Raw genomic sequence first — 24,309 nt, forward strand, 5'->3', positions numbered from 1 at the left:
CCACCAGGTACGACATTCACTGCTAGTCACACTTTCGAATGCTACATTGGCTGCGGTGAGTTCCTTCGGGTCCTTTGTTGTCTTCGGTTTGCTCCTGGTTTTCCTGTTGCTGGCAGGCTCTGTGGCAGTCATGGTTGTACTGTAGCTACCTTTCCCCGTTCTTCTGACTAAACCCCTTCCTGCGTCCTTATTATAACCGTCTGCCAGATTATCTCGCTAGTTGGTACGGCCCATTGTATTACTTTCAGTTTGCCCGCTGTACGGTCCCTTCCTTGTGTTCTGCGCTTCCTCTCTTATACCCTCGTGCCTTGATTGCCCGGTCAAATCACTGCCGTACGGCTCGGGTGTTGCCGTCATACTACTTCCTTGTCTGCCACCGTATGGATTTCCCTTGCTTCCGCACGCGTTGGTTTGCGTTGTCCGGACACCGTTTAGTGAAGGTGTGCCCCTGCCTTGTATCGTGTCCGTACGGTCAAGTCGTACGCCGTACGGTGGGTCCCTTTTGTTCTTGCTCCATTTTTCGTCAACACCATGCGCTGAATGTCGTACACGTACGGTGGAGGAAGGCCGTACGTCGTACGGTAGTATCAGTTTGTGCCTCGTGCTGCGTACGCCGTACAAGTACGTCTTCCTTTTAGCTGTGTTTCGTGTGCCGTACCCCGTACGATGGTTCCTGTTTAACTCGCTGACGCCTTGAATCCGTACGTCGTATGGTAGAACCTCTGCAAGCCGTACGCCATATGGCTCAACTTGCCTTCCAGACTGTGCACACGCCGTACAATGGTTCCTACCCTCTGTGTCTTGAATCCGTATGTCGTACGGTATAACTTGTTGGGTAATCCGTACACTGTACGAATTGGTCACTCCAGACTGTGTAATCCGTACATTGTACGGATTGGTCACTCCCTTCGGCCCTCCTTTTGCGTCCGTACCAACAGTTCTGCTCAATGCTGTTTGGCTCGTGGGTTCTCTTTCCTGCGTTGTGCCTAATGGGGTCTCCTGGCAACTTTTATAAGCGCTTTCCTTTTTGAGGGTTAGGGTTAGGTAAATGTGTTTTATTAATTTGACATAAAATACTTGCTTTTTCAGTAACCTTACTTTTTCCTTACTATGTTTACTTATACTTGCCTGACATTCCAATTTTTTAATGCCTGCAGATTTGGCCTTCCTTGCTTTTTCCCTGCATTTTCCCTCTTCAGCTTTTAAGACCCCTCGTTTTACGAGTCGTCTTATTTCTTTTGTCTGGCACAGTTTTTTCAATATTAGCTTCCTTGCCTTCAGTTTACCTCGGTACTGCTTGGCTTGCTTGTGCCTTTTGATGTGGACCCCTGGCTGGTTGATCGAGTTTATTGCGTGCAAGAAATTCCCTTGTCTTTTTTGGTTTCTTTTCCCCAGCCTTCTACCCTGCCTTTTCCTCCATTCCTTCCTTAGTACGTCATTCCTCCCCTTGTCCTCCTTCCATTTCTTATTTGGTTCCGGGTCTCTCTCCTCATTGCTCCTTTTCACTCCTCGTGTATTGTTGGGTGTCCTTACTTTTATTTCTGAGTCGTGCAACCAAGTACACACATGTGGTAATCTTCTGTAGCACTCTTGGGCACAACAGGTCCCTACGTACTCCAGATCCCATATTTTGTCCACCAGTGGGGCAGGTCCCACACCCTTGTAGCGGCCGTCAATGTACCGGGCCTCGCATTGGTGGTACCATTTTACTTTCTCTCCATCGATCTCCGGTGGTCCAGCTGAGTTGGGAATCACCTGATATAATGAGTTAGGTCCAGCCTCCATCTCGCCTGCCCCAGACATGATGACAAATAGATCCTCTGTCTTCAGTACCATTTTTAAACATGGTCCCAAGGTTGCCCCATATTCTTCCAGGTTGAGTTCGTCCTCGGGGTCTCTCGGCTCCCCTTCTGTAAGTGGGTTCCCAGTTTTCCTCCGAGCTTCTGCTTCTTCATCGATGTCATATGCAACGTACCCTTCCCGAGCTCCTTCGTATGGCGCTCGTTTTTTCCAATATCCTGAGACCCGTACCCACACAGCTGGGTCTCCGAAATACGCATTCGTGAGATGTTTGTGAATCCTGGGAACTGCTACACCTTCCACCCTTTTTGGTACAAGTCGTTCTTCTATGGTCGTTAAGGGCTTTGCCCAATCATCATCCCTCCTATAGGGTTCCTCTTGTACTACTGGATCTTCTTGGATCTCCTTGTCTTGACCAATGGTCCAATGTCCCCTTGTGGCATATCCTAGCATGTTGATCCCAATCACAGGTTTAGTTCTTTCCCTGTAGATTTTTAACTTGGAACCGTTCACAGGGTCCCTGATCGGATTGTTGTCCAGAGTTGCCAGTTTCACTGATCCGTTACTGCCGACCTCTCTAATTTTATAGGGCTCGAGCCACTAGACCTTGAACTTCCCTGGTCGAAGTTCGTTCCGACCGTTATACTTCAAAACTAACTGTCCCGATTAGAAGTTGGCTTTCCGCAGATGCTGGTCGTGCCAATGCTTCCTCCGACGTTGTGCCACCTCAGTCGCCCATTGTGCCATCAGTCTCCGTTCGTCCAGCTTTACCAACCCATCCAGCCTTGCATTCATGCTTTCGGTGTCCCCTAATCGATTTTCTACCGCCACCCGAAGGCTTGGCACGATGTACTCGGCTGGTACCACTGCCTCCTGGCCGTACATGAGTTAGAACGGCGTATGCCCGGTAGTGACTTTGTATGTTGTACGGTAGGCCCATAGTACAGCTGGTAGTCTTTCCTCCGAGTCTTCTTGTTCCACCCCACATGACTTGTAAATTATTGATACCAACACTTTGTTGGTTGCCTCTGCTTGTCCATTAGCACGGGGATAGTATGGGCTGGATAGGTTATGGAATATTTTAAATTCCACGGTCATGGTACGGATTACTTGATTGACGAAGTGCACTCCTCTGTCACTAGTGATTCGAAGTGGTATCCCGTACCTGGTGACAATTTGTTCGTACAAGAACCGTGCCGTACTCAAAGCTGTGTTATCGGGCAAGGCCCTAGCTTCTCCCCACTTAGTGAGGTATTCTGGGGCTACCACAATGTACTTGCACCAGTGTAGGCTACTTGGTTTCAAGGGTCCCACAAAGTCCAGACCCCATCGTTCGAATAGTTCTTGCGGTTGGGAAGGAAAGAGAGGCATGAAGTCCCTCTTGAGAGGTTTCCTGGCTCGTTGACAGGTGTCGCATCCAATCACCCACTCTCGGGCGTCCGTGTGTAGAGTTGGCCACCATAGCCCTGCCAGGAGCACTTTCCTGGCGGTTGCATCTGGTCCCATATGTCCACCTGCCAATCCGTCGTGTGCCTCCTTTAGTACACCGTGAACTTCCTCCTCCATGACACACCTCCTCAAGATTTGGTCGGGGCCCATCTTATATAGAAGTCCATTAATTAGTTGGAAGGTTTTGCTCTTTAGTGCTAATTTCCTCCATTCCCCTGGAGGCATCTCACTTGGAAATGTGGAAGTAGATAGGTACTGCCCTATCTTTTCATACCAGGCTGGTAGTATTGCAATTTGGAACAAGTGTGCATCTGGAAAGTCTTCGTTCGCTCCTTCGGCCGGTTCTCCTGATTTGATCCTTGATAGCTGATCTGCAATCACATGGGACTTCCCTGGCCGTACGACAATGGTGAAGGCGAATTCTTGTAAAAGCAGTAGCCACCGACTTACCCTTCCTTGAATGATTGGTTTATTCACTAGGTACATTAGTGCCTGGTGGTCCACATAAAATGTGAACGGTGTGGCCAACAAGTAGTGCCAGAACTTCTGAACTGCATACACCATCCCTAGTGCCTCTCGCTCTGTTGTGCTATAGTTCCTTTCTGCTTTTGACAGGAGTCGACTTGCGAAGAAGACGGAATGGTCTAGTCCTTGTGTCCCTACCTGGGCGAGGGTAGCACCAATTGCAAAGTTGGAGGTGTCCACGTGCACGTGAAATTCTTTGTTCTAGTCTGGGTATACCAATATCGGTGCACTCACTAGTTGGTCTTTTAATTCTGTGAAGGCTTCTTCTTGCTCTGTACCCCATACAAACGGCTCTCCCTTCCTTGTCAACTTATCTAATGGTCACGACACCTGTGCAAAGCCCTTGATGAACCTCCGGTAGTAGCCTACGTGGCCGAGGAATGATTTCACCCCTGTTACGTTTGTTGGACTTTCCATGTTGACAATTACTCTTTTCTTGTTTGGGTCTGTCTTCAATCCTTCCTTACAGACGATGTGGCCCAAGAGTTTCCCTTGTGGTACCATAAATTTGCACTTCTTTGGGTTTAGAGCTAGCCTAGCCTTCCGACATCTCTCCATGCACTCTCCCAAGGCCCTCAAATGAGTGTCTTGATCACTGAAAATCGACCAGTCATCCAGGAATGCTCTGAAATTTCCTACTGACATCTTGTCAAAGATGTGCAGAATTATTCGCTGGAAGGTTGCGGGCGCGTTGCATAGATCGAAGGGCATGCGATTATAGGCGTACACTCCTTCCTCCACCACAAATGTGGTCTTCAACTTATCTTCTTCCGCGATACTTATCTGGTTGTACCCGGAGAATCCATCTAGGAATGTGTACATCTCATGCCCGACAACTTCTTCCAGAGTACTGTCAGTGAATGGGATCGGGAATGGATCCTTTATGGTTACTGCATTTAGGTACCTGAAGTCCACACATATCCTTATCTGATTAGCTTCTTTTTTAAGGGAGATGACTATTGGGGAAACCCAGTCACTTGTCTCCACTTTGAATGTGATCCCTGCTTCTAGCATTTTGTTGATCTCTTCATTGACTCTGGCTGCGTAGTTTTTGTTCATCCTATACGGCCTCCTTCGTACCGGTTGGGCCCCTGGTACGAGGGTTATGCGATGTACGCACAGCTCTGGTGGTACTCCTTTCAAGTCTTTGTAGGTCCAGGCGAAAACATCTTTATATTCCAGAAATATCTTGAAGGCTGTTGCCTTCAGTACCGGGTTCCAATCATCTCCTACCAGTATCATCTGAGGTGCTGCTTCGTTGCCTAGATTAATCTTCTCCACATCCCGTTCCTCATACTTGATGGGTTTATCCCTTTCAAACTGGTGTGCTGGCGTGCCATCCACTCTTGCCATTCCTTCTTGATATCTACCATACTCTGGGGGAAAGGATTGTTCCTCCGTCTCCCCGCTTGCTTCTCCTAACTCACATATTTGCAGCATGTGACATTCCGGTGGAAGACCTCATAGTCCTCCATTTGCCAATGAAAAAGTCCTGCCATCGAGCTGGCTCCATCCTCCAAACACCCGTCTAACTCCAGTACTCCTTCGTCGGGTTCTTTCTCACCTCTGCCTCCTTCAGAACCCCACTCCCATCGATTGGAATCTTCCGAATCGGAGTCTGATGACGCGAGCTCTTTGCTGACGGACTGGTTCCTGAGATCAATTACATACTTATGACCGTCACTCTCGATTGAGAGCGTATTCCTTTTCCAGTTGTGATTAGCTTTGGCCATGATTAGCCACCCCCTTCCTAGAAGAGCGCCGTACGCTTTCCTTTCCATCGGAATGACTACAAAATCCAGGATGAACTGCTGCGTCCCAATTACCACCTTTTGTGCCATGAGGGTGCCGAGGGGTTTGATACTGTGTTGGTCGGCATCGACCAGGTGGAAGGTTGGTGGCCAAAGGGTAGGCTTGCCAAGGCTTCGCCAAGTTCCCTCCGGTAGTATGTTGACTCTGGACCCGCCATCAACAATGGTGTTAGTAAGCTTCTGTCCCATTATATCCATCTCTACTACTGTTGGTTTCCGCCCAGCGCCCACCGCGAGTAGCATAGGATTCATGGCATCCGCACCAGGTTCCTCCCCTGGGTCCGTACTGCATGGGTCTGCCACCGTTTGGTGTTCCTGTCCAGGGGTAGTGTCCATGGTTATATTTGTCAAAGCCATCCTTATCGGTGGCATGGTCTGCAGAAGGTCGTACACCCGTACAGGTATTGTGGTTTGTAACGTCTGCTTGATGATAATTTTTTTTGGTTTCGGCCGGACCAACGTATCGGCGGCCAAGTGCGAGGCCCTCTGTTCTCCAGCCATCGCCCGCTGGATATTTGCCCTTGCCTCCTGAAGTCTTTCTTTTTCTGTGCGAGGATCCGGGTACATGGCTTTCTTATTTTGCAACCTTGTGATTGCCAGTATGTCTTCCTTTGATCCCTCTACATCGAGCATGTTCACCCCTTTTTGTTTTGGGCAATCTATGTCCTCGTGATTCCTTGGACCGCACCATTTGCACAACAAACTTCCTACATCACCTCCGTTTTGGCATTCTCGGGCAAAGTGACCCCATTCATTGCACTTCCTGCACTGAATCATGGGTCGCCCCTTCCCGTCGTATTGAATCCTGCTCCTTGGTGTGTTATTATTGGATCTGTTGCTCCCCCGTCGATTGTTTCTGTTCCTCCAAGTGAGGCATCAGGGTTTGTTGTTGGCCTTGGAGGTGTGGTTTGGTCGGGTTGGGCATAGAGCACTTGTGTGCTCCGTGCCTTCAAGTTGTACGGGCATTCCTTGGTGGAATGTCCCGTTATTTGGCAAATGTCACAGAAGACTTTTCGGGGACAACCTCCTTTAGTGTGCCCTTCGGTCTTGCAGTCAGTACACCATAGTTCTTTTCCTTCCCTACCGCTTTCTTTGTCACCTTTTAACTCCTCCATCATCCTCATCATATCTTTGCAGAGTGCTTGTACTGGTTTTGATCCTCCGTTGCTGTCGTCGTCTGTACTGTCACCATTGCTGCTCCGTCGCTTCCCCCGGGATGTCTTGTTTTCACTTTCAATATCCATGGCACGATTGTATGCTTCATCGTACGATGGCGGAGGTACTACTTTCATTGTCCTTCTTAGGGATGGTACCAATCCTTCTACGAACCACCGCTTCTTAAGGCCATCCGCCGGTTGGTTCTCCATTTTGTTCAGTAGTTCCCTCAGTCGTCTGTTATATGCGCGTACACTTTCTTTTTTTCCTTGTTTGGTGTTGTAAATTTCCGCCACAATCTCGTTGTCATCCCGTAGGAGTTTGAATTCTCCCTCGAAGGCCTTCTTCAAATTACTCCAGGATGTTTTATGCTGTGCATCAAGGTCTGTGTACCAGTCAATCGCTATTCCTCGTAAGGTGGCTGGAAATGCCTTCACCCAGTAGTCCCGGTCGTCCTGGCCATTTGCTTCCTAGATGGTAACGCATGTCTTGCAATGCCATACGGGATCCTCTGATCCGTCGCCCATGAATTTTGGAAGTTTTTGTTTCTCCGGGGTGTGTGCCATCGTTCTTTTCTGTGCGGTTTTATGTAGTGCCTGGAAATGGCTATACGCCGGGAAGGTACTATGTGTCTGGGTGGTGCCGTACGCTCCTGGTCTGGTTGGGTCCCTGCCAACCGGGCTTTGGTCACCTTCACTTCTATAGTCCCTCCTTCCTGGGGTTTTCGGGTCCAATCTTCCTATTTTGATGCCCTCTGACAACGACAAGTTTTTAATGCCGGACAATGTCGCTTCGAAAATAGTGGCGATTTCCTCGTGCAGGTCTCGTACCGCCTCCTCTCCTTGTTCGGAAAATTCCGATTGGGTGCTTTGTGATTCGGTTCCGGAATCTTCTTCACTTGACGTCGAGTGTGGGGCCTGGTCGGCGAGATCTTCCTCCGCTACATCTGGAAGTGGCAGGTTCGTGGCGACCTCGGCCAACTCCTTCCACGTACACGGTTTTTGCCTCTCCCGACTCCGACTCCGACTCACCCTCCGACTTCTATTGTGTTTCTCCGGACTCCTTGAGTCGGCAACCTCTCTTAGTCGTCGTCTCTTGTTGGCCAGTTCTTTTATGCGGAGGGATCGCCGTACAGTTGCCTCGTTTACTCCTTCGGTAGCAGTGGTACGTCTGTCTTTGTTCGGCCGTAGAGGCATCAAGTGCCAGAGGTATGGCGCTGACTAGCCTCCCTCTCCTCTTCCTCCCTATGACTCCGTTCCTCGTACCGTCAGAGAACTTGTTGCCGTCGAAGTTCCTTTGTCGTTTCCTCCCTTTGGTCTTGGAGTGCAATCAAATTCCTGGCGAGTAACCTTGGAATACTTCCGAGTAGGTCAAAGACAGGGGTGCTGACGGTGAGTTCACCACGTATCGTACCTTCCGAGACGACTCTCTCCCGAGCCTCTCGCCGTACGTACTGCGTGACCGGCACGTCCCACAACTCCACCAAGTCTGCCGTCAACTGATCCTCTCGTTCCTCTTCCGCGGTACTCTCTTCGTGCATGTCGCTGTCCATGACAATTAATTGCTGGTTAAATGGTCGGCCCATTAATCACTTCCGCTTGCCGCCATGGTTATCTCCAGGTTCGTTCAGGCAACGGCGCCAAAATGTTTAGCCCTAAAGGTATAGTGGTGGATAATCAATAACCCAGCAGTACCTGCATATACTAAGCATTCATAGAAGTAAATAATTGTACATCATAACACGAATGACAGATGATAATAATCAGACCAGAAAGTTATATCTTTATTCCAATGTCTCCAATGGTTCATACATGATCCCCTGCCGAGGTTCCAACCAAACACTATATAGACCCGACGGTTGGCCAAGTTGCCAACCGTCACCAACTCCCAACTATCCGATGGGAACCTCTCGGCAATAGCAAAACATAAACACACATAACACACTTATAATTATTATTCGTACTAACATACATTTTTACCCCTAACAATGAAGTCACCTTGATGAAGTGGATAAGGAGATCTTGATGTTGAAAGTGATTGAGGGTGATCAATTCATGACTTGAAATTATCCTTGACTTGCTAAAATCTACACGTCAATCATGAAAGATAGCAAGGTTGATATATGAAGAGAGAAGAAACGATGAACTATCTTGCTTGGAGAATGAAGATCATCATGATATTGAAAGTGAATGGATAGACTAAGTATTGAAGTTGGCAAAATTGAATAATGATCATTATCAAATTAATCCTTTTCTTGCCAAAATCCACGATCTTGATCACAATTTTCCTTAACTTGCTCAAATCCCCGGCATAGGTGATATTTTTTTCCTTCACCTGCCAAAATCCCCGACATAGGTGACATTTTTCGTCCACCTGCCCAAATCTCCAACATTGGGTGCAATTTTGCCTTGAGCTGCCCAAATCCCAGCATTGGGTACATTTTTTCCTTGGGTTGCTAAAATCCACGACCTTGTTGGGTCACTGACTTTGAAGCTGGAAATCAATTTTATCTCTGCCTTAGCTAAATCAGCAACATGGCAATAAGTGCTTTAATTGATGAAGTGCTAATGTCCACCATCTTGAGGAAGCAAGAGATTATCCATGACTTGAAAAAATCCACGACCAAGAGCAGATCAAAGTAAAATTAGACTTGCAAAACTGAGAAATCAGATCTATAAGTAGATAACAGACCTGATTTTCACCTGAAAACCAGAAATTAGAACATCTAGAGTCTATATTAGGTAACAAGTTTTGAAAGCAAGATATATCTTATGTAGTTGATACAAGAATTTCTTTGTTTTTCATGTCAAGAGCCAGCAGCTGGATGCATGGTGTGGGGAGTTGAACTTATCAATATCAATAGCAGGGGCAAAGTTTACAAGTCAAGGCTTGGGAGGCTTGAAGCAGTATTTCTTTACATCAAGGCATCACTTCAAGGATTCAACCGCTACATGGGGATAGCTCTACGAACAAAATGGAGGAGTTCAAATCAAAGACAAGTGAGATAAGATGCAAGGGGTTGAGATTTGCTGGTTGAAAATTTTGTACACCTGGGAAGATGTGCAAAATTGTGGTTTCAGCCACAGTATGTGAGTATGATACTCTCCTAATTTAGGGAAGGCTCCCCCTATCTACAACCTAAACTAGTCTAATATGGGTGGGACAACAGTCTTTCTTCTTCTTTCAAGAAAAACTATACTCTTTTCTCTTCACAGAAAAGTAATAGCAATTTTGAAATAAATAACAACAAATACAGAAATGAGACTTTTTTGTAGGATTTTTGGAACATAAAGGGAAGCAAAGTTTCCATGAAAGCACAAAGACCTCCATCACTTACCCGGGACGGGAAAATAAAAAGAAAGCTCAAAGTCTTCAACTATCTATTCTCCTATCAACCTTTTTTAGATGATAATCCGCTAACTAAGCACAATATGTAGCAGTTCAAAGTCTAACTACATGATGCACTTCACCTTACATGCACAAGTCTTAAAAATAGAAACAACACAAAGTCTACAAGCTATCTTCCCACTCGATCTTTCCACACTAGCTTCAAATATGATAAGCAATTCAAAGTCTACAATACCAAATCTGAAAACCAAATGTATAACTCTAAATACAATTAGCAGCTCAAAGTCTGCAAGATTGAATTTTAAATCCCTCTTGAACAATAGAACAAAAATCACAATCAACTCCAGAAAATGTCGTCACATAACAACTTGAATTGGCACAAAGTCTCAACACAACTTGCCTCTTTTATTGAAAGCAATTTCATTTACATCTAAGCTCAAAGTCTTTGAGTGGACATACAAATTGATAGAATTTTGTTGCATTGCCAAAAGATAAAAATTACAATAGATCCCCTCAAGTATTTATAGGAGAGGAGCCTTGAGAAAATGGTGGGAGGATCCTACCTAACTTGAGAAGTTCTCTCAACCACCATGACTTATTCCAACTACTAACTAAGACTTATTCAAAATTACAAGTCCTACTCTAAATTGACTTGTAATCAGCTTACTTGTAATTACAAAAGTGCAAGTGATAAACTTGCAATTACGAAATTGTTTTTTTACAAGTAAACTTGTCAAAAGGAAAACCACAATTCTGAAACTATTCTATGTGTTCGAAGACACAATTCTAATTACATCATCCTCTGTTTTGAAAATCTTCATGCTGCTATAAGACACTCTGTGATTGAGGTAAATGACATCTTGGACTGTAACAAGAACTTGCACTCTTGATAGTCTTTGTGTCTTTAACCAACGAACTCCAACCTTTCACATGGTTGGGGTAGTATTGACTTTTCAGGAGAGAAGTTCTTTGCAAGGTTGAAGTAAGAAGCCTATCTCTGTCTTGAAAGCATTCTATGCTCTCAACCATTCATGTCACTTATCCATCTCCTTGTGTGGCTCCATCATAAGATTGTTCTTCCTTTGTATCATCCACCAATTTTGGAATCTGCTTGTAGAATAAGGCCCATGCCTCAATTTATTGATTTGGTAGGTCGTGTGTACAAACAAAATTGACAAGGGAAGGGATATATTGATGCAAAAATGGGCTCACAAGTGAATTTCGGGTTTTGGAAATTGCTTTATATGTGTGGGAAAAACAAGAGCATTAACTTGCAATTGTGGAGCACAAACATGCAACTTCATATGTGTAATGGGTATCCACAAGTTTGCACTTGTAATTGGACCTTTAAGACTCATTTTCAAGTGTTTTTGGGTGCATTTTGGATCAATTTCGGGTTTTGGAAGGTTGACTGCAAGTGAAGATACAACTGCAGTTGGGTTTTAAAATTCCGGTTGCAAGTGGACTTGTAATGGGAAAAATGAAACCAACCGGTAATGGCAAACTTTTTTATGTGACCATGGATAGATATGGAGTGGGACATTCTCATCTTGGCAACTTGGAAAATGGAAAAACTTCTCAACATTGTAATTTTTGTAAAAAGAAGGTTAACTCTTTTTACCAAAGGGAAGGACAACATAATCAAAGCTACTTGTAATCGGGTTTTGAAATCCTGAATACAAGTAAAAATGAAAAGGGGGAAAATCTTGCACATTCACAAATTGCTTTGCAAATAACTTATCAATTTGGAGAAGATCTTGAAGAAACCCGAAATCTGAGCAAGAGCAAATGCTCTAGATCAAAGCAAATGGACTTGAAAACCGAAATGCTCTTTAAATAGGGAAGTAAGCTCTCATGTCTTGATTGCAACCAGCAAACCAAATCGGTTTTGCTTTTAAAGCTTTCCTCCAAAAACGTTTTTTGAAGATCACCACGTTTTTTTTGAAGAAAGATACTTGGCTTCAAACACTTGCTAATGAAAGACGTGTTTGCAATCAGCAAGAAACTAAAATGCAAGCCCCAAGACGTGGTAACAATCAACAAATCCGCCTATAAAAACGTCTATAAAAATGCCTCCAACAATGCAAACCGTTTTTACCCTAGCCGATTTTGGGGAAAAACGTGGCAAGAATCATTAACTTCCAACAATTTCGCATGCATCTAGGGTGGATTTTGGGGAAGAATAGCCACAAACAACAGATTTGGAAGAAGAAAGATGCAGGTCGGGTTCTTGGCTTGCAACAACAAGTGATAAAATGCCTCCAAGGAGATGCAATTGGGTTTTAGAAACCCCTCTACAAGTTTTAAAAAAAATTCACTTTTCCTCACACTTGGGCAAATTCGGGTTTTAGATGAGGAAGAGTATAAAAATAAGGAGCATTTCGACTTGCAATGGGAAAATAAAACCCCTACAACAACTAGAAAGACATAAAGTAGGAACTTTTAGAAGAAGTTACAAGTTTTATTAAACTTGTAATTGTCTTAAAATTTCCCTACAATAGAAAAATAGAAGAAAACTCCTAACCTGCAATAAAGAGAAAATTTCCCACCTGCAGTTAGGAAGAAAAAAACTGAAATTGAAGGAAAGACATAGCAAACAAACTTGAAACACGATGAAATTTGAAATGCAGAGCGAGGATGGACCAAAGATCAGTCCAGTTTAACCAGAATTGAAAATTTTGCCTCGGGAAGCGTGCATTAAGAGAAAAATCTTCAACTTGCAGTGACTGCTCTGAAACCCGAAATTGCACAAAAAACTAAGAAAATAAAGACCAAAACTTACCAAAAATTGGACAATGATGGCAAAGACACCCTCCAATGGTTTGACACTAACAAATGTGAGTTTTGTACCTTGTAAAATGTGCCTTGGAGACAAAAACAACACATTTAATCCAAAATTTTGTAAGGGTTGTCACATTTTTGAAAATTCAAAAATGAGGACAACAAGATTTACAAGCATGAAAGATGATAAGTACAAATATCATCTATCTCCACGGATAGCAGGGAGATAACTTCACAATGATGCAATGGAAGATTGACTACATCTAGATAGAGCAATGAAGAAGAGGAAATTTTGCATCTATCTTGCATTTCCTCCGGAAATCCAAGATTCAAGGCTAGTACATCATGAAGATACCCAAATATTAAGTGAAAGAGGAAGGTTCAACATACAAGAAAGGGAAATTATGAAAGTGATCAAGACAAGTTAAAAAAATCAAACAAGGTTAGAAGGTCGACTTGAGCAATATGATCATCATCATGGGCTTGGAAATGTTGAGTATCAAGAGATATTGCCTAAATCACAAATTCTTCTTTGCGATGATCTACAAGAGGAGCAAGTAGCTGAGGTGGTGCTTAGTCATCACCAACCCAATCGCATCATTCCAAGTCAAAGCGTCTAGATTCAATGCACTTGACTCATCCAACGAGGAGGATAACTGAAAGATCCCTGATGGATCTCTTTTACTAATCTGCTGTAATTTTTATTATTTTAAATTGATTTTTCCTGCTTATTAATATTTTCTTTCAGAAATAGACAGAAGTTGCAGAAGGGTTGGATTCTTTTTGTATTTTGATGATTTTTCAACAAGTAAATAATGAAGTACAAGTACATGAACAAAGTACTGAAAATGAAGTTCATATACAGCCAAAACAAATTCGATTCAAGGCAGATTTCTGAATATAAAATCAAATATTTGACCAGATGAAGATTTCCAATAATTCCAGGAAGATTACAATCAGGAATAATTCCAACCTGAATGCTGAAAGAGTAACATAACCAGGAATGAAGCTACGGCAAGATTCCAGCCCTCCAAGTGCTGCACGTGGGAAGGAAAGTGGCTGCCAGGTACAGCCGTACGACTACCAAGTACACCCAATTGGTTAGAAACCCCAAACCCCACGCTGAACTCTATCAGAATCGCTGAACCTCTAGAAAGAATGCCGTACAATCTCCAAGATGCTAATAGTTGCAAGCAAATCCAAACCACTGTATTGGGGGCTACGTCCCAGACAGGCAAGGCATTGGGGTTGGCGTCCCAGATGCTGAAAAGCTCTTCCAGAGCCAAATCTCAAATCCAAGATGTAAAATGTGTAAAAGATAATAAGAATTAGGTCTCAACTTCCTTATAACACCTTCCCACTTAGCTCGAACCCTAAAAGTGACTCAATGGGGTGTTTAGGGTTAAAATGTTATATTTCTCATTTTAAGTGGCCAAGTGCATGGAAAATGACCCTTTTTCAAATATAAAGAAATCCGTTCATTGAAAGGATCTGAGTCAAAAGAGAAATATTTAGAAAAGTCCAAGACCTTTCCAACGAGCTATTACATCAAGGGATATGCATCCAGATGAGGCCAAAAACCCCTTATTACTCCAAAATGGCTATAAACATAGCCTTATTTAAATAATAAACGCTAACTTAGGAAATATTAAAAATATAACCCAAATAGTTGCAAAATGCTCAAATGACACCACAAACCAGAAAGTCAACCTGCCACCTGTTTGTGACTGAAGTCGGAAATCAAGGATCCACTGGCAGTCTCATCCCTTAAATCTAGGGATGCTCCTAGAAACTAGGAAACAAACCCAAATCCTCTGAAACTGAACCCAAGGAATAATCTCAAGGAGACCCAACCCTGGGTATGGTCATAACCTCCTAAATAGTAGGGATATCCTCCATAAATGTAGGAACGGTCTCCTAAAAATAAGGAACTGCTCCAAACTGATTAACTACTGCCAGAACACCAAGTCCCAGACACTGTATTACCACACTGAGTCTCTATCCATCGCTGTCAGCCTACAAGACCCCATAATAAGCTGACTCACATGTCTTTGCTAGACAGAACTAAAGAGGGGACATGACAATAACTACCACATGTGGAGGCACAAAGTTCGATGTACCTAACCTCATCATTCATTGGTCAACATTCAAAGAAGAACATGTGTCCTAAAATGTAATTTTATCATTGGTCAAGCATTAAATGTTATGTAATGGGTGTAACAAACCCTAATTACGGTTTCTATCTTTCAATCTTGGCCATTGATGTGGATTTGATCCTGGCCATTCAATTGTATTGAGAGCACTATATAAGGCGCCACTTCCTCATTTGTAAGGTTAATAGATTAATAGTTAGCAGCTAGATAATTAGAAGTAGAGTAGAGTAGGAGGAGAAGGCATAAATTGTTGCCAAGACTTTGTTGCAAGAAATATATTATTTTGATTGAAGATATGGTGAATTTCATGTGTTGATTCAACATTTTGCATGGTCTCTACTTCTCATTTGTTTTGATGTTGATTAGATGGATGGAAGTTATTGTGGATGATTAATGGTGAAATTTCTATGCTCATACTACTTGTATTTTGCTGATTGCTAAATACTTTGCGTGGTCAACTGAACTCTTTACATAAGCTTAACTTCGATTGCTATTCACTCATTGATGTGCATTACATTGATGGTGTCTATGTTGTTGGTAGTAATTTGAACATCATTAGCTCTCCTTAGACGATTGCACCAGCTTTGCCTAGTTGTTTCTTGCACGGCGAAACAAAGCATGGTTGAGTTTCACTAAGCCATTCATAGTCTCTTACATTCTAGGAATAGATTAGTCTCTCGAAACCCTTCCTCCTTTTATCCTTTTTTTCAATTGAGTTCAAGTTAGGAGAAAAGCATCACAAGATTGCAATATCAAATGATCTAAGTTCCAGGAGAGTTCAAATACAACGTAAGTCCCCTTGTGATTCCAGCAATATCATATCAAACCATTGAGTTATCCACACATCAAGAACTGACATTTGAAACCTTGGAGTCACCTCGTATGATCACATAGCTTAGCTTTCGAGAGGTCTTTGTTCAAGAGAGGATAATATACTTTGTTATTTTATTTTGTGTTTGAGGTGCATAAAACACACATTAACAATACCTTTTTCAGAATTCTAGTGCAAAATATCGGAAATCCCAAAAGGGGACATTGCAAGAAGGGGCAAATGCAATCCTTTTCTTGTTTTAGATTTTCTAGGACAAAAAAGTTTGCAACCTCTAACAATTCTTGCTACATTTTGGGTCAACACATATGCCTTTGCAAATGAGCCAATGATTTCCCAACTCCAAAATGATTTGTGACTTTGTAGGTATGCACATCCCTCATGAGTAGTGTTGATGGGTGTTTTATGACCACACAAACAAAGAATAAAAATGCCATAGACACTTTATCCTCTCTTGAGCAAAATCGCCTTTTCTGCTAAGATTGCAAAAGTTCATAAAAGTGATTCCAAGGTTCCTATGCGAACTTGCAACTTTATGATGGATATAACTCATTTGGAATGATGTGTGGTGGTAATCCAAGGGGGACTTACGCTTTTGTTGTTCTTCACTTCTCTTGATGCTATGGCTGGAACTTCATCATCGGATATTGCAAGATTGTGATGCTTTTTCCTTAAACGGACTTAATTGGAACTGAAAAAAAGGACAAAAGGGAAAAGGTTAAGAAGTTCTAATCTACTCCTAGAGACAATGAGGGTAATGGATCATGCTCCATTGGAGGAATTTCCAGTAACCAAGTCCCACTTTGCCATGCTCAACAACAATCCATGAGAATTGGTGCAATTCTAGGGATTATGCAAAGAGTTTTCATATCACAATAAACACCATCATAATGAACAATGTACATTCCATGATATAAGTTAAGCATCCATATAAAAAAGCTCAATCTAACTTTACACTACAAATAGAAATCATCTAAGTGCAAAAAGCATGAACCATTGAAATTCATCAAATATTGTCACATTCTCCATTAACATCAATGCACTTCTAACAACTTGAGAAATCGAAGGAACACCATGCAACAAGTTGAAATAAACATGAATCCACCATATCTTCAATGAAATCAAATTTTATTACTCCAAGTCTTACAACAATGCCTTCTCCTTCTCCTGCTCTACTTCTACTCTAAGGAGAAAGAGCTCTCTATTTCTAATGAGCTATCTAATGAATTACAAATGAGAAGGCATGGGCCTTTTATAGAGATCCTCCCACAAATGAACAACCAAGATTGATTTGAAATCAAGGGCCGAGATTACAAGATGGAACCCTGATTAAGGTTTTACTAACAAGAGTTTTTGTGGCACAAAAATGTGGTTCCAAGTCAACCAATGAGAAAATTACATTTGGGGACACTTGTCCTTTCGAATATTATCAGCACCTTCTAGAAGCTCTCTTGCATAAGTCAGGTTCATTGAATTTGGTCACATCAACTTGGAGACATTCAATTGGCCGAAGAAGGCGATGGGGTGCCACCTCAGCATGTTGGATGCCATGTAGATCCGGTAACTCATCGCAAAGAATATTCCATTTTGATTGATTGTGATGGAGTATATTCCCAAATCACATTATCTGGACCAAGGTTCTAACTCTGATCAACTCTTTTGAAATTATCCTTCCCTAATCATTTTCGTCTTTCCACGTACTTAGATCTGGGAATTCACCTTCTTGGAATGGATTGGACTCTCTTGTTGAAGATTCTGTCATTCTTGAAATCTTTCACACTTGAACTTTTTGACCTTTGATTTTGGATTTCTTGAGGAAATTCTTCCTTCTACATTTGTACTTGAACTTTGATCTTTGAGGTGAACCTTGAATGCCTTGAATTGGATTGATGAATCTTTGATGCCCCTTTTCGTCCTTTGACTTGCCAAATGCCACATTTTATCAAAGGCATTAAATTCCATGCCTCATGTCATTTCTCCACCTTGGATGCATATGAGACAGGTGGAAGGATTATGAGTTTGGGCGCCAATTTTATGATGGACTCTCTTTCCTAGAGTGCACATGAGATGAGTAGGAGGATTTTCTCCTCGCCTTAGTTAAATTTCCATGTCCAGAGTGCTTGAGCGCATATTAGGCTTGGAGGAGGATTTCTTTCATACTTAGCCAAATTTGTTCATTCCTTGCCATCTTGAGGCTAGGCACATATGGTACCCAGAGAAGAAATTTTCCAATATTTAGTGAAATTTCTATTATTCCTATGTTTGTAGAATCCTTGAGTACACTTGGAGAGGGAAGGAGGAATTCTTTCAATGCCTTAAGCTAATTTCTTGACTCTCCATATTTGATGAATGCTTGGGTGCACATCAAGCTTGGGGGACGATTTTCTAAACACAACCATTTTTGCCATTTCCAAGACTTGGGTGGGTTTTAGCCATGGTGAAGGATTTTTTCTCGTGGAAAATTCCTCCTCGGAGGTGAATTTGCACTCCTAGGTGCACTTTTGCTTGGAGGAAGGATTTTTTTATTCTCGCAGAAAATTCCTCCTCGGAGTGGATTTTCCACTCTTGAGCGCACTTTTGCTAGGGAGAAGGATTTTTTTCCTCGTGGAAAATTCCTCCTTGGAGTGGATTTTCCACTCTTGGGTGCACTTTTGCTAGGGAGAAGGTTTTTTGTCCTCGCGGAAAATTCCTCCTCGGAGTGGATTTTCCACTCTTGGGTGCATTTTTGGCCTAGAGGAGGATTTTTTTATTTCACCAAATTCCTCCTTCGATGAGAATTTCCACTCTTGGGCGCATTGTTGGCTTGGAGGAGGATTTTTTTATTTTGCCAAATTCCTCCTTTGATGAGAATTTCCAATCCTGGGCGCACTTTTGGCCTGGAGGAGGATTTTTTTTTGCACTTCTTTTACACTTTGCATTTTATCTTCGTTCTACCGGACTTGAATCTAGATACTTGCTCCATTTACAATCAACGTTCTCATGTTGCTAAAAATAGAAAGTTTTGTCCAAAACATGAAATAGGCCAATTAGGGCCATGGTGAAACTTTCTAAAAATAGACATTGCTAAAAATAGAAAGTTCTTAGAAAACGCTCAAATTTCATTGGTGGCTTCCTTAAAGGGTTCTCTTTCTATACTTAGCCTCATATTTCACTATGTTCAAGGTTATAGACTTCTTTTTTAAGTCTGAAGGATAAAACCCTAAAATAGACAATACATGCTTCCAGACGGCCAAAATTTTGGCTGATTCTCTTTCATTTCCTCATATCAGTTCTAAGGGTTATCTTGACACTTAGCCAAATGTCCATGATTCCATTCCTCTGAGTGTGCATTCTTTGTTCTTTTTTTGCAATCTCTTCCTTGGATGATGATATCACACACTCAATGATGTCCTCTCAGTATCCAAAGTCTTGCTCCTTGTAATGTACCTGAAGAAAGACAAGGAAATGTTGTAAAGTACAAGTATCAATCAAGTTCATAGTTAGCAAAGTGCAAAGTTTGAAGGATAAAGCAGTAAGAACAATGCATTTCTCAATACATTAAAACCCTAATTCTGAACTTGATGACAATATTGAGACTGTATCTTGTCTAGGCTGTATATTCCTTAAGAATCCATTCGCTACTTAGTCACTTCATTACTTCCAAAGGCCAAAATCCAGACCAACAAGACCTTATAACTCATTCCTTAGGGTTGGGAGACGACATAGATTGCAAGTGTCTTGGTTTATTTAGCAAAAAGAGGGGGTCCCCATTTGCAAAGGGGTGATGTGTGAAAACGTCACAACAAGTAGTAGTCTTTGTGACCTCGACACAATTTTTTTAACTACTATTAGAGTGCCCATCTTTGAGGTGGAAGTTATCGTCGCTTTGGCAACCTCTCTTGCTTGTAGTTGTTTGAACTTCTCCCTTGAAATGCATATTCCTTTCTATATGCTTCTTTGGTGAAAGGCTCAAATTTGGCCACCATGGCCAAGGCTGAAATTGGCCTTAAGATTGGTGGCCTGGATATAGCATGTCCACCACCACATTTGTGCTTCCCTTCTTATTTTTGATCACCATATGAAATTGTTGCAAAAACCCCCATCCAATTGTAGCGCCTCATTTGTTGTAATGTACCTTGAGTTTGCAAATACTAGAGGTTGGTGGCGATTATGCACAAATTTTCCTTTCTCAATATATTAGGATTCTATTTCTTTATTGTTTGAAGCAGTGCATAAAATTCCCAATCATAAACCATATGAGAAGTAAAAACCTTTTAATGAGGACAAACAAGCATATCCACTTGTAATAAGATGACACTCATGGCATATTCCTTTGCATCAGTCTTTATTTCAGATACCTAATACAAATTTGGAAGACAAGCAGAGGAGCATGCCCAGTTTTGTACTTTAATGTTTCAAAAACTTCAATATGTTCATTGCTCTAGTGGAAACTCTTCATGATGGCAACAACTGCATGCAAAGGTGTGGCTCTAGATGAGAAGGTTGGATTGAACTTCTGCATATACTGGACTGCACCTACAAAACTTCTAGTTTTTGTGGCATTCCTTGGTGTAGGCCAATTGGTGATGGCCTCCACTTTGGTGGATCTACTCTTAGCTCTCCTCCTCCAATGGAATGCTACTAGTGATTCCCTGACAAACTCACATTTCTTCATATTACATTAAAATTGTCTTTCTTTTCATCCTTGTAAAACTTGTTTCAAATGGATTAAATGTTCTTCTCATGTTGCACCAAAAATAAGGGTATCATCTAGGTACACTATTACAGATACATCTATGAAATCTTTCAATACATCATTCGTTGATCTCATGACAGTAGTTGGAGCACTGCATAAACCAAAAGGAAGAGCTAACCATTCATATTGACCTTGTTTTCTTTTGCAAGTGGTCTTCTGTGCATCCTTGTCCTTCATGCAAAGTTGGCGATACCTAGATTTGAGATACAACTTTGGAAAATACTTGTCATGTCGAAACTGGTCCAATAAATCATCTGTCTGTGGGAGAGGATAGCAGTTATTTATTTTGATCTTTTTTAATGTTTGTTAATCTATGCAGATCCTCCAACAACCATCTTTCTATTGTACCCACATGGTGAAGATTGTCATTCACGTGTTTGACTTAACTTTATTGTGTTCTTGTATAAAGTTTTCATTAGTGGATTATAGTAAAAATTGTGTTAAGCTTTGTACTAACACTTGTATTTCGTCTTAGTAACTTTGTGCACTTCTAAGGGTTTGCTTTTCTTAAATCTATGGTTTCGTTGTTAGCATTAGCTTGTATATTCACGCTTGTTCATGTGGACTTCTGGTCTCTGTTTTTAGCCCTAGTAAGCATTCTTATTTAAGTTCACTTTGTTTAATTGCAAACTGTTTTCATTAAAAAACCTCATTCTGTGAGATAGGTACCTTTTGGGTCTTGTGCTCAACCTTCAAGATTTAAAAGGATAGGTCAAGGTTACTTTCAGGTATTTCATTTACTGCATAACCCAATTGAGAATCTTGAATAGTGTGCATAACTGTTAATTCTTGTCCATAGCTTTAGGTTTAGGAGTAGTTTTAGATCTCAGGGAGTTTCCAGTGCTAATTTGAAGGGAGATTGTCCTCGTGTGCTGTTCCATTTTGTGTTGTCTCACAAGAGACAAATTAAAATGCCAACTATTTAAAATGTTAGAGTTACATTTTATTGCATATCCTGAGATATTTTGAATTCAATAAAATATGGAAACCAGCTTCAAGAGTAAACTGATTGGTAAAGAAGAGACATCATCATATCTATCATTTCTATGTAGGCCTACTTATTACAAAAATAGTTAAAGCTGTATGGTAAATAAACTTCAAAATAGTTTCCCCGGGAGAAATAACAATCATGTTAACCAAGTGCAAAGGGTTGGAGTAGTTCTTGACATGGTACCCTGTATTATAATCAACACCAGCCAACTCTTTCTTCCAGTGAGCATGTTATGCATCAATGATTGTTAAATGTGTCTTTCAGTTAGGCCTTGAGGTTGAGTATTCAAATAGATGTCTTTTTTTAAACGAAAGGAAAAGTAGTTAGCGAACATGATCAAAAACACAAGAGCTGTGTAAAAGAGAGATAAATCAGTTTACATCACCTACAATTTATCTGTTCATGTTATATGTTCTTGATTCTTTCGGCTCCATACAAGCTAGAGATTTCTCCTGTTACAAAGCAATATTTGTTTTTATTTTTGCATGTCTGTTTCCATAAATGCTGTGATTTATTGAAATCACAAGGATTGTTTTTAATTGGCATCTTTTAAGATTTGTCGTGCTGCTACTTTGGATTGTACATTTTAATCAAAGCATGCCATGATTCTTAGAATTAGAATGCGGATGGTCAAATTAGTGGTACTGGTTGCTGGTTCCTGGTTCCCACCTCCAATGGTTCAAACAGTTTTGCTTGTCACATGGATAAGTATGTGTGGGAACCAACATCGACTCTTATATTTCTAGTCTTTGATTTAAGACTGTCTTGAACATTTTCTTCATAAAGCAAAAGATGACCACCACAGTATGCTATGTTATGAAATCTTCCCCAAGCAAGATGAATGAATAAATTCAAATTTACTTAAACCTGTATAAATGATGTATCAAATATGGTATGAGGTGTTATTACATATTGAAAATGGAATTTGATTATATCATTTAATATTCTGTTACTTCATATACAAATCTGCAAAAGTAAACAGTAAATATGATTTGAAACTTTGAGACAGCAAAAGAAATGTATATAGACTCTTTCTTGAAGATCCTTCCAAGATGCATGTGGTTTTCTGAAGAGCAAGGATTGTAGTGCAAAACTGCTAATGATTATGATATCTTTTTGTCTGTGTTTGTCACTTGAAAGAATTGGCCCTTAATTTTACTACCAAGTGACGGAGTAGAATCAATTGGTTTGAATGTTATTGTTTCTTCTCTGTTTATCAGGTTTTTGTCTGGGCTCTTACAACAGTATTCAAAGTGCTCAGTGGTTTGGCCAAAGTTTTCTAGGTTGCATCCAAGTATACCAAAAGCCACAGTCATTTCTTTATCTCCAGGTTATGATATAAAATAATTCATTTCATGCTGTATATTCTGTTGCATATCTGGGCTGTGATTCCTTGAGAATCAGTGCTTTGGATGGCGCCAACTAAATTTCCTATGTGGAAGAGGGACAAAGGGTTTATGCCATGCATTGTGCGTGTATTTCTATTTGCAGCTGTATGTGCGTTACTATTGCTTGTTTGGGTGGCTGTAAAGCCCCTTTCACTTTGCAATAATGGGAAAGAATCCTTGCATGGTGTGCATATAATGGAAGAACCTATTACCGATGGTAAAGCCACAGGAAATATTGAAAAGTTCAATTGTATAAGATGCCCACAAGCTGCTCCTGTAGTTGCGAACAAGGTTGAGGGTGTTCAGCATCCTTTTTTTATCTCACTTGCTGACCTGGGTTCACCAGAAAAGCCAAATAGGAATTTCCTCAGGATGCTTAAGGGAAAGCCTTTTCGTAAGCCAGACATATCTCATACCATTCAGGAAGTGCTTGGAAATCTAGAGACAAGTGGATTTGATTCAAGAAAAGGAATTGTTGTTGATGTTGGTGCAAATGTGGGAATGGCAGCATTTGCAGCTACAGCAATGGGTTACAAGGTAGTGGCTTTTGAGGCTGTCTTTGAGAACTTGCAGCGTCTTTGTGATGGAATGTACCTGAATCGAGCAGGTGATATGGTGACTTTCTACCATGCAGCTGTGTCAGATGTGCCAGGCAACCTAACTATGCATAAGGTATGCTTTTTATCAATTTCACCGTGAAAATGCTAATGCAAGAAATATTTTGAATTAATTTTTGTTATGATCCAATCCTGAAAATATGCTGTTATAACTTGAAACCTGCATTTAAGTAGAGTAAGATCTGGAATCTGATTTGAAATCTTAGGTCCAGAGTTTTGGAAACTGAAACCTTAGATGCTGAAAGAGATTCCAAGTGTTTAGAAATCAAGAATTTTTTTTTTGATTAACCCGATAAAACACAAAAGCATGTCTTCATTGTTTTTAAAATAACACTTCAGACGGTACGTAAATCAACTTTTTTTGAGAATTGCTGATTTCCAACTCTTGCCTGTGATACTGCAAGAGCTGAATGAAATCTGAATGCTTCACTTGGCCATGGAATTAATTCTGTGCAAATCACCTAACTTTCCTAAAGAATTTGATTCTCCTTCAGTTGCTTTACATGTATTGTGTTCTTCAGATCCGAGATATCCTGTCTAGTTTTTATTTGTTTTTATATTCTGTCACTGGCTAAATTTTTTTTCTAAACCAATGAAAATTTGAAACACCACAATTAGGACTACAAAAGCATTTCTTAAAGCTCTTAAAGCAGCCTCTATTAAACTTAAAACTTCCTAAATAAAGCTTTTATCATACTTCTAGGAGATGGGGATGGGTATTGGTATG

General features: G+C 41.3%; 1 protein-coding gene across 1 annotated transcript in view; it reads left to right on the plus strand.

The window, feature by feature from the left end:
* LOC131069503 (uncharacterized) overlaps positions 1–24,309 on the plus strand; it is a 95,436-nt gene that overhangs the window by 31,656 nt on the left and 39,471 nt on the right. Inside the window, exon 2 of the mRNA XM_058004964.2 lies at positions 22,798–23,637. Coding sequence (XP_057860947.1) covers positions 22,990–23,637 — 648 coding nt within the window. The 5' untranslated portion in view covers positions 22,798–22,989. The remainder of the gene's footprint in view (positions 1–22,797; positions 23,638–24,309) is intronic.

The sequence above is a fragment of the Cryptomeria japonica genome, chromosome 3 (assembly GCF_030272615.1).
Source record: "Cryptomeria japonica chromosome 3, Sugi_1.0, whole genome shotgun sequence".
Lineage (NCBI taxonomy): Eukaryota > Viridiplantae > Streptophyta > Pinopsida > Cupressales > Cupressaceae > Cryptomeria > Cryptomeria japonica.